Raw genomic sequence first — 13,922 nt, forward strand, 5'->3', positions numbered from 1 at the left:
TCTGTTTTATACTGTCTACACATGCAAAGTGAATACACTAAAAAGTTAGTTGGAAGAAAAAGTGAGTGAATATCTACACCATTTAACCAGAGAAATACTTTGGCCTTAATTATTTGGGTATTATCTTAGATACAGTTTAACATAAGACTAACTATCTTAAGTGTCGTTAAAAATTTTTTACTCCCTTTTCTTCATTGAGGTGGCAGTCATTCAAGCACTAAAAATACTTCAGCAAGACAACACTTAGAGTGCATTAAATAAATATAAATTTTATTAAAAACACAAACATAGCATTGTCAGGAATGATATAATAATAAACAGCTTTCAAATAACCTGCATTCATAACATTACAATACTTACAGTATTTATAACCATCCTCAGATCTTATAAACAAACATCTCATGAAAATGAAATGAAACTAGTTTTAAAAAAAGCATAGAAAAATGCACACAGAAGTTCATTATCTTAGTGTCAAACTGCGAAAGTTTCCTACACAAGTTAACCACTAGCTTTAGAAGTGAACTGTACATCACTGTGCGTCAATCAAGATGAAAAATTCATTCAAGTAAAGTTGACACCACTCAGAAGCATTTTCAAGTATGGCTATATAGTCAACCTGATATTCCTATATTAGCAAATTGTAGATCTGCTTTCCATTCATTCTAACTGAGGCAGGTTTTATATTTACAATTATAGATCTGATATTTACAATATGCCACTCAGTTTCTTCTCTTCCTTATGTAACCTCTCCCCAACCCCCCAAACTATACTTCCTGTTCATGTTGGCCAGCAGTTTAACAAATGACAGTAGGTGATACAGAAATCAAATATTAAGAATGGCTGATCAAAATCACCAAATGCACATGTAGTAACCAAATGTTTGGGGCTAGGTATTATGGTATACAAAAAACATTAAAATCGTGGTTTGTAAGCAAAGCAAACATTTTTGGAAATGTTTGCAAATTGGACACAACCACAAATTCAATATATTTTTTAAAAAGACAAAAGCCAGCTTACAAAGATTTGACCAATAAAACCCAAATGCCTCCTCTGATTAATAATTTATTTTAAATACTAGTAAGCAAAAATGTATTTAGGCCAAAATGTAATTGTACAATCTATTGCACAGCATGCCTGTAGGTGTTTGCCTGTTTAAGGGAAGTCCTCATGGAGTATGTACCTTCAGTGATTACAGGATCACTGTAAAAGTCGCTGGCCAACAGTCACTTGCCAAACTCCTGCCTTACAATTTTTCCCTTTATCAACTCAGTGCATTCTATTTTCATTGTAATATGTTTTTTTCCTGCTTGAAACAGTCAAAAGATTCCTCAAACTTTTAAAATGCTTTTCTTGACAATAAAAAGAGCCAACAGATTTACAAAATTAGTTTTAGTTACATCAGTACATGTACAAGTAAAATAGAAGGGATTCAAAATAAAAGGGTTAAATCCCTGACAAAGAATATATTTATTAACCTACAACAATTTTACATAAACACAGGTGACATGTTGGCATAAGGAGAACATGAGCTGAAATATCCCTGAATTTTTAGAACAAAAAGGTTGAAGTTCAAGTTATACTTGCTAAGAAATCAAGTATTTAAAAAAGGTATGCTTTTTTTTTAATAATAAAAAAAAGGACTTGGAAAAAAATGATGGTACACAATGCTTTCACTCTCAGTTCAATATCCTATTGCCAAACTAGTGTTGAGGTATATGACAAGTAGGAACATCACTCAAACATTTAATGAATTCTTAGCTCACATTATGATATATTTGTAGCAGGCTGAGTAGCACCATCATGATGTGAATTCTGCTTCAAACTCATATATATATGTATATATATAATTTTTTTTTACAGTACTAAAATACTAAAGCATTGCGTTAAAAAAGTTTTGTTTACAATTTAATTTACTATACAACTCTTTCACTTCTTTATACAAATTAACGATTTAAAACCACCACAGCAAACCAGCTGCCTGTTTTTGTTTCTTTTTAACTGACAGATTCACATGGAACTAACCCTGTTTATTTATCTTATGCAGGCATCAGTCTGCTCAATCCTCTTGTTAAAGAGGACACTTAAGCTAAGAAATGACAACATCACAATGTACATAATCATCAACACAAAGGCAGACTGCCATTCAGTTCTCTGAAGAGCATATGATCCATAAAATAGCATAGGCTTCAGTGAACTAGCTTTGTTGAGTCTGTAGCATGCGGCTAATTATTACCTGCAGTTAATAGAAAATTCTTAAAACTGTACATTTTTGAGTAATGAACTTGTCATACAATTTTGTATAAAACTGTTTTACAGTATAGCATGTGAGATGAGCACCAGAAAACATGTTTTGTGGACTAACGTATTCCCTTGAATCCAGTAAGCCCCATGGTGGATTTAACTGGCTATGTTAAAAATGGACACAATTGCTCATCAGCAGATGCATGGCTAAAAGCAAAAATATTTTAAAAGCTTTCCTTGTTTCCTTAAAAAAATCAACTTTGCATTCTAAAATGAAAGTAAACTTGTTTTTTAAACGTCTCAGTACCTTAGCATTGTTCAAGTTGTCAAAGCTTAGGTAGACAAAGTGCTTCTAAAACACCATTTCAAATATTTATACATATACATGTGCGTACACATATACATGTTTGTGTATATATGTACATATATACTTTTATTGTCCTACAAGGACTTCACTGGATGAGCAAAATCCAGAGGCCTTTAAAATGTCCACATTTTAAAAACTAGGCTTGTGTAAGAATAGGTAATTATGATAAAAACTTGAATGAAAAGGTACCCCTATTATTCAAGGGCACTGGAGTACACTGATAGCATCTTGATGATATAAAGGCATTAAATTTTCAGCTATTAAAGACATCATTTTCTTAGCACCATTTCTTAGAACATCCAAACAAATTCAGTGTTTTCCTGCTATTCATTTATGCTTCCTGTAGCTATTTTGATAAATAAAAGTTAATATTAAGATTACAGTAAAAACTGCATTTCAAAAAGCCATAATTCCAGTATTTCAGTACATCATATATTCAGCACCAGATGGTATTTTAAGATTCCTGTCACTGTAATACTACAGTACTTGTTTGATTTGTGTTCCATGACTATGCAGACTTGATATTATTAAAAGTGGTCACAGATGTGTAGAGTTGTAAGGGGGGTGAAAGCACATTTACATATCATCTCGTCCAATAATAGAACCAGTGTTTAAAAATGTAAATTGTCGAACACTTTCTTCCCCACCTTCTTTTTGCATAGAATGCTTTGGTCTTTTCCTAGATGCCATCTGTGCCCACTTGGGAGCCAGTGAAAATTAAGTGCTGTGGTAAGATAACCTCGTTTGTTGCTGGTGAGCTGAGGTTTTTCCTACCACATTTGTCATGAATACTGTGACCTTTCCCCACTGCCCATGTCACAAGAACTATACTACTGACAGGTTGGTTGTGGTCTTTTCAAGTGAGGTAACCAACAAAAGGGGGTGATATCATATATATCTGTTGTAAGGCCCTGTGACCCGAGTGAAGGCATATGGAGATGTAGTTACTGTGGAGTCTGTGGTCACGGACATGGTCCTTTCGGCAAGGGACTTGATGAAACGCAGGTAAGTGGGCTCTGAAGGTTCATGTGGCTCAGCAGGCTCCCGTTTCACTTTTTTGCCATGGGATTTCTGAGGCACATAGTCTGGGCCATACTTTTCACACTCTTCCTCTTTCTCACGGGCTTTTTCAGCCATTTTGGCTTCCCAAAGAGCCAAGCCATGTTTTGGCTCATTCATGCTCTTATGCTGGTAAAAGACGAGGGAGATCCTGGTGGGGTGATTCCTATTGGGATTCTTTAAAGGGGTTGTAGCATGCAGCTCACGCTTTGCACACTCAATGAGAATTGACCCATGAGTTGGAGCCACGGCCACTCCCCCAATGTCAGGATCCAGAAAGCTCTGCTCACTGTCTGACCAGACCTCATCGTTGTCCTCTGCACCAGAAGCCACACCCTGGACTGGTGCCAATGGCTGCTTTTCCTGACCATTAGCATCACTTAATTTGTGTAAGCCTCCTTGGACACAAGCAGTTCTATCATGGTTAAGAGCTGGAAGCATGTTTGATAACCCATTAGCTGTATGGGAAAGCATGTCATTCTCCTTGTTTTGGAGATGCAGGGCATGAAGAGAGCTGTTGAACACGCCCGGAGCTGCACTGTAGTTATGGATTATGTGAGAAGGTGAATGATGTTCACCATTTTTATAGTCCATGTTTGGATTGCTCAAATTGGGTGGTAATCTAGAAGTGGCTCCAATGAAGGGGCCCTCCATCTCATGAGTGGGATAAGGAGGCAATTTCCCTACATGATGTACATTTGGTCTAATGGTACAACTGTTGAAACCATCTCCCTGCATATTTTGGTTTCCATAACCTAAGTATTTAGATGTAAAACTCTGGCTATTTCCAAACCTTGGCTGGTAAAGTGTATGGATGGGTGGTAGATTTAGCTTAGACAGAGGGTCTTGGCTTGGATACCTATAAAGATCCATGGGCTGAGACTGGGGAGAATAGGAACCCAGATATGGGGAGCAGTTGTCCACTGATAGGTTTCCATTGCATTGATATGATGGATATTGGTTATTCTGATTCAAAAGCCCAGGGTAAGGGTTCATGGGATTAGAAGAATTCAAATATGAACCTGCAGCTTGAGATGAGGTGGAATAGAAGTTCATAGGGCTGGTGCTTCCATAGATATCTGAAGTGTGTGAAGAGCTTGGATAAGGACTAACTGGATTGGGCCGTCTCATGTATGGATTGGTGGATCCAGAAGCAGAATAACAGTTGACAGACTCTGTCTGAGGGTGATGTGGCTGCTGCTGCTGGGGTCTCTGCTGCTGTTGGGGCTGTGGTGGCTGCTTCTGTAGAGGCTGGGGCTGCTGGGACTGCTGCATGACTGGTCCTGAAAGTCGCAAAAGTTCTGTGGACAGGGTAAGAGAGAACAGAAACAGATATCTTTGATGTTGATGATTATTTATGAAGTCTACTGAGGATACTTAAATGTATGTAAGAAACTCCACTAGGACTATACAACACCCATTAAGCGAAGGTAAGAGCAAAGTCAGGGTTCTGCTCATTATCCAGCACAATTTTTTGTCTAAGGCATTAAAAATGGAGAACTTAGTGAAAAAAAAAAAAATGTAATAAACATCCAAAGCCATTCCATTGAGAGCAACACGTTCTTTGGAACTTCTGAACATGCCTCTGCTTGAAGTGCCCTCCTTTTTCCTCCCTCTCTCCCTACCCTTCCTTGGTGTAGTCATCCCTTCCTCAAGGGACCACTGTGACCTCATCTTCTAGTGCTTTTGTAATACTCAACTGCAAAGATAGATCTGATAACGCAAAACTCACAATGTATTATAGATATGTTTTTAGCCCTCTCTTCACCCCCACTGGTAAGTAAATTCCTAAATGGGAGGGACAATGTTTTATTTTACTTCTTCACTGCCTGGCATGCAATGGAATTTGCTACATAATTAAAATAATATTTATTATGTAAGATTCAGGAATGTTGTGAAAAAAAGAATGACACGCATTTAAACACAAAAAGCATCTTATATAATCAACAAATGCTACTTTATGAGCAGGCTTTCCAGAAAGGAAGTTAACACAGTTGTAGATAACACTTTAAAGAAACTTTCAGCTTTGTAAATGAAACTTATAAAAGTCATATTTCTGTTTTGACCTCAGCTTAAAAAGTCATATGAGTTAAGAACAAATAGACGAAACTGCAATGGCAGTTCTGAGAATAGAAGTGATTATTACCTGCATAAGCCAGTTAAAAGGGAGCAGAGACAAGGTTCTATCTGATTATATTTCACAGCTAACCTAAATGAGCAGTATTAGAGAAGTCAATGAATCAATAAACACTTATCAAGCATCTTTAGCATATTGTTCTAAATTATTTAACTTAGTTCCTCTGAGCTTGGAAATTAGTTCCTCTGAGCTTGGAAATGAATCAGTAGAGAAATTTACATCATGAAGCAGCAAAGATGGCTAGTTCTAAGCAAACTGGTTTGCTTTTGTTAATGGCCAGGCCAATACCATCTCCAAATTTTGGATTTTTTTTTTCTTTTTACAAACTGCAGACATAAAGCAAGAGGCTATGGAAAGAAAATAACTAAGTATTCATGAATAATGTTCTATTGTTATTACTACACCTGTAATCTATTTCGATGGGTAAAAGTTTTACAGGATATCTACATGTAGAACCCCTCCTAAACCACAGACTCAACATGTCTAAGGAAAGGTGTTTTATTATCCTCTCTCTCTCAATCATATTTTCAAACTTATTTCAATAAATAGTACTGTTTTAGAACCCTAAAACAGTAGGCTAAGTTTAGGTTTAAAACTTTGGAGTCATCTTTAAATTCTTCTACTCTTTCATCCCAATGTTTTGTCACTAATATACTGATTTTCGTTTTCCTATTTTGAAGAGCTCATTTGCACCATTTTGCTAGATCTTTGCTACTAACCAACAAAATTCAAGGTCTTGTTACCTCAGTCCTGGTTTACTGTATCTATCTCCAGTCTATTAGCTCCTCTACTAATTTGGCCTACTGCCAAATTACAATGAATTTCATCATATCACTTACCTGTTAAAAAATGTTGCTGTTTATTATAGAATAAAATCCAAACTTTTCCATGTTTTCCATGTTGATGGTGCAATATCTCATTACCATCTCTGAGAACAAAGCCTGGCCCTTGCTACTTTAGAGAAGACTCTGGCACAGAACTAAGACCATGACTGATGTTAACTTTCCAAAATTAACAATGTTCATTTTACAATGAGAGCACATGGACACATGGTAGGGGGGTGGGGACAACACACACTGGGGCCTGTTGGTAGGGATGCATCAGGAAGATGCTGGGCTTAATACCTAGGTAATGGGTTGATCTGTGCAGCAAATCACCATGGCACATGTTTACTTATGTAACAAACCTGCACATCCTGCATGTGTATCCCAGAACTTACAAGTTGATGGGGGCAAAACCAAAATAATGTTCATTTTTAATATACCACACAAGACATTTATCTATAAATGCTTTACATTCAATTTACCTGCCAACTGTTTAGCCTGGCTTGCATTTTCAGTTTGTTTTGCACGTGATGGGGCTGACTTTTCCTTTTCATTTTTATTTGAGCTGTTCTCCAGGGAGGAAAGCTTTTCAGCTGCAGCTTTCTTGGCTTCTAGTTTCCTTTGTCGGCAAGTCTTGACCGGCTCTGCTAACATCCTGACTTTTCGCCGAAAAGAACTCAATACCTGAATGGCACCACTCTGCTTTTTCTCCTCCTGAGCTTCCACACTCCCAAACTCATCCACATCAGAGACTTTGTATAAAGGCAGAACGTGAAGCTGCTCATCCTCAGGTTTTCCTCCAAATTCTCGATTGTCTTCTCTAGTGAGAGTGCATACCTGGTAGGGAAGTAAGACGTGACAGCCTCAGCTACAGGTCCCAAAGAAAATGTGTGTGTGTGTGTGTGTATCTTTCTCCTCTCAATATCCAGATTTGTGTTGGTGGCCTAGTTGATCCAGATCAGTGACATGTATATTACCATAAAACCATTCTACCTGTTATTAATGAAAATAGTATCAAAATGGTACAGGGAGATAAGAGGAATTGACATTGCCCACCCACCCTTTCTCTGAGTCTATCAGGAACAGGTTACCTGTGGTGACCCTTGTTCTTCACATATGTTTCTGTCTATGGGAAGAAGCAACACTCCCCCAAAATGAAGCACTCTCTTGCTTTTCACACTTCAAAAATAGATGTGCTAGATGTGAAGCCTCTTCAAAAAGAGGCTAAAAGTTTTTTTCTACGAAATGACTTCCTCTGTTTTTGGTAGTATCACATTTGCCTCATCTCATACTTCTGAACACAAATTTAATGTCTTTCCACATACCTGACACCTAACTCTATGTTTAAGAAATTTCCAAAAGATAACTGAAGTAAAAATATAAAAAATGAAAAGGTAAAGATTTGGCTGATATAGGTAATATGCAACCTAATACTATTTTCACTATCTCCTCCTTTGTACTCTGTCAAACCTTTCTCTTCATCTCTTTTCTGAAATATGACCACATATAAGTGGGTACTCTGAAAAGGGTATGGGGTGGAGGGAGGAAAGCTACCTCTGTTGCTTTGATAATTAAATGGTACTTTTTTCTTTGGTTACCACAATTACATTAGCTTTGGTAAAAGATTATTTGTGGTTTTAAAACACTAGCTTTTTAGTATTTAGTGTTTTTGATCAATGGAAACAATGTGATCTAATATAAAATTAGAAGATATTCTTGAGAGAAATGTGATCATAATGGACTGACTTCAGAAATAACTTTAACATGAGATGGTATTAATGACTCTGTCACTTCCTGCCCAGAAAAGTCTTCAAAGTCATGTCTCTGAGCACCTTGTTACTTTTCCCATACATATTTAACCCTATTCAGTTCTTATCTAGTGCTCCTTTCCATTTCACTTCACAGAACCCATGCTCTATCAGAGGCAAAATCTTCTTGATTCTAAACATCCTTCTCATCATCTTACTCTCTGTCACCTTGCTGGAATGAAACATGGTTATATTAGGATGCACCATAGCTCCAGTTATCATTTACTACTTCTGCTTTTCAGAAACTAGCATAGCCTCCTAATAATGAGCAGGTGCTGAGCACATGATTAGTGATGATTTTAGATGTTGGGGTGGTTGGTAGGCCTTGTATTTGTTCTCCTGGATCAGAAGTTAGCAAACCAGAACCTATGGCTAATGTGCCTCACAGCTTGTGTTTGTATGGCCACTAAACCAAGAATGGTTTTTACATTTTCAAGGAGTTTTTAAAAAAACAAAACCACCAAACAATGTGATGGAAATCCTATGTGGCCTGCAATGCCTAAAATATTTATTATCTTGCCCTTTATAGAGAAGAGTTCTCCAATCTCTGATCTAGACCATTAAATGAATACCTTCTCTGCTTCTCAACAAAAACTTCACATCAGCTTCCTCAAATTACTTCAGCTATCATCTAATACCTCCCTGAATGCTTTTCTGCCCTAGAATATGACTTTAATTCCTGATACCTATTTCCATATTCTCACTGGCCATCTTCCTCAACTACACCTACATCCATGTTGATGATTCATTAGGTTGACTGATTTATAGGTTTTTCAACAGAACATTTTGTTCTTTATCTCTACAAATATGTTGGTGTATGTTCTCTCTATAATATATATAAATTATATATATAATATATTTAATTATATAATTTATATATAAATGTTTAATTATGATTTATATATAAATATGTATATAATTATATAAATATATAATTTAAATATAAAAATCCATTTTACCCACTGTAATATGTAGTCAGGCTCTTTTGCACTGTGAATCTTTTACAGTAGGTTACCATAGTTACTGGGTCAATGATGATGTGTTTCTCATTGATGCTTCTCTCTCTGTAAGGTGAATGGGTACCTTGGCTTGTTTATGGTGTTTTGTTTAACTGATTATAACCTACCAGGTAACTGGCACTGAATTTTGAGATTTTCCTGGCAGTTAACTGTAACTGGCAATGCATAGTCACTGGTTTAGGTTAACACCAAGGATTTCCATGATTCTCACGTGCTTGTCAACACAATTGACAGGACACCAATGTGCCAACCTATCATGAGAGTGTTAGTTATGCCAAAGCAGGTCACTTTGCAACAGGAATTCATTCATGAAAATATTGTTGTCCAGTGAAACCTGCAGACAACATATTCTAACCAAATGCTACTAAATTCCAGTGTTCTGCTCCTCAACATGAGATGCTGCTGATATGGTCTGACTTTGTCCCCACCTAAATCTCATCTTGAATTGTAGCTCCCAAACTTCCCACGTTTTGGGAAAGGACCCAGTGGGAGGTAATTGAATTATAGGGGTGGGTCTTTCCCATTCTGTTCTCGTGAGAGTAAGTCTCTCAAGATCTGATGATTTTATAAAGGAGAGTTCCCCTGCACATGTTCTCTTGCCTGCCGCCATGTAAGGCGTGCCTTTGCTCCTCATTTGCCTTCAGCTATGATTGTGAGGCCTCCACAGCCATGTGGAACTGTGAGTCAATTAAATCTCTTTACTTTATAAATTACCCAGTCTCGTGCATGTGTTTATGAGCAGTGTGAGAACAGACTCATACAGCTGCTAAGCTGTCCTCAGCCCCACTTACCAATGTGCTGCCATTCTGCATGTTGTGCAAGTCTCTATGGGCATGAGCACAGAAATCCAAACATGCAGTGACCCCTGAGAATGGACGGCCTTCCTTCAGACCCAGACGGCACTCTGGTGCTCTGTGTTCATATTCAATCTGAAAAATAAAAGTGTGAGTGAATGGGAAAGTAGTTAGTTTTACCCTTAGACCAAAAACTCACTAGTATTTAGACCATTTAGAACTTTAAAAAATGTTTTGAACTTTATATCCAGAAACAAAATGGAATGACACAAAACAGAGCAAATATCTTGACACGGTAAAGTTTTTATTTTACAGTGTTATTGAGGCCATAATTGACATACACTAAATAGCATATATTTAAAGTGTGCTATTTGAGTTTCGATATATATTTGTCACAAACAAAATAAAGTACATATTCATCACTCTTAAAAATTTTATCATGCCCCTTTGTAATTCATGCTTCCTGCTTTGTTCCCAGACAACTACTAATCTATCACTATAGATTTTCATTTTCTAGAATTTCATATAAATGGGTTTATTTGGAGTTAATTTTTACAAATGGTGTGAAATTAAGGGTCAAGATGATCTTTTTTCCTTTATGGCCTTCCAAATGTTCAGATACCACTGGATAAAATGGTTTTCCCTTCCCACCTGAATCATCTTTGTTAAAAATCAATTGACCATATATGTTGGGTCTACTTAAGGATTCTCTATTGATCCACTTGTGAATAATGGTGTGTATGTAGGTATGTCAATATCAAACTTTTAAAAAATTTTATTGCTTGATTGATTGAGACAGAGTCTCACTCTGTCATCCAGGCTCTAGTGCAGTGGTGTGATCTGGGCTCACTGCAACCTCTGTCTCGCAACCTCCGCCTCCTGGATTCAAGCAATTCTCAGGCCTCAACCTCCCAAGCAGCTGGGACTATAAGCACACACCACCATGCCCTGCTAATGTTTTGTATTTTTACTAGAGATAGGATTTTGCCATTTTGGCCAGGCTGGTCTCAAACTCCTGGCTTCAAGTGATCCACCCGCCTCAGCCTTCAAAAGTGCTAGAATTACAGGCGTGAGTCACTGCACCAGGGCAATATCAAACTGTCTTGACAGACAGTAGCAAGTATAGATTTTAGTAAATCTGAAAACCATGCAATATATAGTCTCAAATCTGCTCTTCTTTAAAAATATTGTTTGACTATTCCGAGTCCTTTGCATTTCCAAGTATATATATTTTAGAGCCATCTTGTCCAATTCTTTCAAAAAACCTGCTGAGGTTTTGAAACATCATGTATTGAACATATTGATTAGTTTGGAGAGAACTGACATCTTAATAAGTCTTTTGATCCATGAACATAGTGTATCTCTCCAGTTACTGAAGTTTTCCATAATTTAGCTCAGCAATGTTTTAGTTTCCAGTATATAATCTTATACATTTTTGTCAACTTTATGTCTAAGAATTTTATGCTTTTAATGCTATTTTAAACATTTATTTTGATTTATTTATTGCTAGTATATAAAAATACATTTGAATTTTGTATTTTACAACTTTGCTAAATTCATATATTAATTTCATTTTCTGGTAGTTTTTTGAGACTTCTTCTGTAGACAAACATGTCATCTGCAAATAAGTACAGTTTTATTTTTACCTACACAATCTTGACTGCTTTTCTTGCCTTACTGTACTTTCTAAAATTTACAGTTTGATGTTGAATAGAAGTGGTTTGTTAAAAATGGACATTGTTGTCTTGTTCTTTACCTTAGGGGTAAAGTATGTCTTTCACCACTAAGTATAACGTTAGCTTTTGGCTTTTCATTTATGTATTAAATAGGTTGAGAAAGTTTCCTTTTATGAATGTTGAATATTATCAAGTGGTTTTTCTGCACCTACTACAATAATCATATTTTTTCCTGTTATGTCTTTTTAACATCATTTTTTTGTGTTAAAAATATCTTTTTAATTTATTTGTATCTTTTATTTAAAGTGGTTTTCTAGGTTTTTGTTTTTTCAGTATCACAAGCTCTGCCTTATAAGTGGGGGTGTTAAAACCATCTGCATTTAATGTGGTTGTTGATATAGTTGGGTTTATATAAACCATCTTGCTATTTATTTTTATATTTATCTTTTTTTGGTCCTATATATTTTTAAAAACATTTTTGGATTGATTTCATTTTTCTGTCTTAACTGGCTGATTAGCTATATACTTTTCTTTTCTTTTTTTTTTTTTTAAGTGGTTTAAGGTATACAGTGTACTCTAACTTCTCACAGTTTACAGCCAAGTAATATACCCGGTCCATATATAGTATAAGTACTTTACAAGTATACTATCAATTCCTCAGCCTCTGTGCTACGTCTACATGTTATAAACCTCATAATACATTAATATATTTTTAAGATAGCAAGTTACCATTTTTTAAAAAGACTTTTAACCATGTTTACTATTTTTGATACTTTTCATTTCATTATGTTGATCTAGATTTCTATCTGGTATCATGTTCTTTCTTCCTGAAGGATTTTGTTTAACACTTTTAAAGTGCTAGTTTGCTGGTGGTGAATTCTTTCAGCTTTTCTATGTCTGAAAAAATATTCTTTATTTTGCTGTCTTTTTTGAGAGTTGTTTTCATTGGTTATATATTTCTGGGTTGATAGTCTTTTTTCTTTTAGCATGTTAAAGGTGTTTCTCCTACATCTTCTCTCTTGCCTTTTTCTGAATGAAGTCTCCTGACTTATTTTTTCCCACCAAGTATAACATGTCCTTTTTTCTCCATTTGCCTTTCTGATTTTCTCTTTATCACAGATTGTAAGCAAGTTGATTATAAATTTTTAATAGTCTTTTTGTATGTCTTTGTTTTTAAATCTGGGGTTTGCTGAGCTGCTGAGATCCATGGGTTCACAGTTTTGAACAAATTTGAAAAAAATTTGGCCATTGTTTCTTTAAATATTTTTCTGTCTCCCACCTCCTTCTGGTAACCCAATTACACATATATTAGTGTAACAATATTGGCTAATAGGTCTTTTATATATTCATTTTTTTCAGTTTTGTTTTTCTTTATAGCGAAATATTTCTATTACTATGTCTTCAAGTTCCTTAATATGTTAATTCCACCTAGTGTATTTTTAATCTAGATATATATTTTTCACTTCTAGAAGGTCATTATAGGGTATTTTAATATCTTCCAATCTTGCCTTATCACTCTCATGCTTTCCTCTAGCATTTTTAGCATATGAAATATGATAGCCATTTTAATGAACTTATCTATATATTGTATCACATATGTCAGTTCTGGGACTATTTTTATTGATTTCTCCCTGCTCCCCAGTAAAGGTTATATTTTCTTTTTTCTTTGTATGTCTTGTATTTTTTGATGTAATACTACACTATAAATTTTACCTTGTTGATAGATTTTTTTTTTTTTTAATTTTTGTACTGGGATGCAGTTCAATTACTTAGAATCAGTTTGGTCCTTCTATGTTTTGATTTTAAGCATTTTTAGATGAGGTCAGAAAGTCAAATTTACTTCTACTACTAAGGCAATACAATTATGAATAGTATTATGAAGTCTTCTCTGGCTGGCTGGTATGATCAAGAACTATTCTAGGTCCTGTGTGAGATCAAGGGATTATTCTGCCTGCTTCCTCTGATGGTTCTTTCCCTACCTAGCCTTGGAAGTTTTT

General features: G+C 35.7%; 1 protein-coding gene across 6 annotated transcripts in view; it reads right to left on the minus strand.

Annotated features, from left to right (window-relative positions):
* Positions 1–243: 243 nt before the first annotated feature.
* Positions 244–13,922, minus strand: part of TET2 (tet methylcytosine dioxygenase 2) — a 131,775-nt gene continuing 118,096 nt past the window's right edge. For all 6 annotated transcript variants that reach the window (XM_021938682.2, XM_021938680.2, XM_021938684.2 and 3 more), the window contains 3 exons: positions 10,247–10,384; positions 7,111–7,465; positions 244–4,968 (listed from right to left, as the gene is read on the minus strand). In XM_021938682.2, coding sequence (XP_021794374.1) covers positions 3,497–4,968; positions 7,111–7,465; positions 10,247–10,384 — 1,965 coding nt within the window. In that variant the 3' untranslated portion in view covers positions 244–3,496. The remainder of the gene's footprint in view (positions 4,969–7,110; positions 7,466–10,246; positions 10,385–13,922) is intronic.

This window comes from Papio anubis, chromosome 3 (assembly GCF_008728515.1).
Source record: "Papio anubis isolate 15944 chromosome 3, Panubis1.0, whole genome shotgun sequence".
NCBI lineage: Eukaryota > Metazoa > Chordata > Mammalia > Primates > Cercopithecidae > Papio > Papio anubis.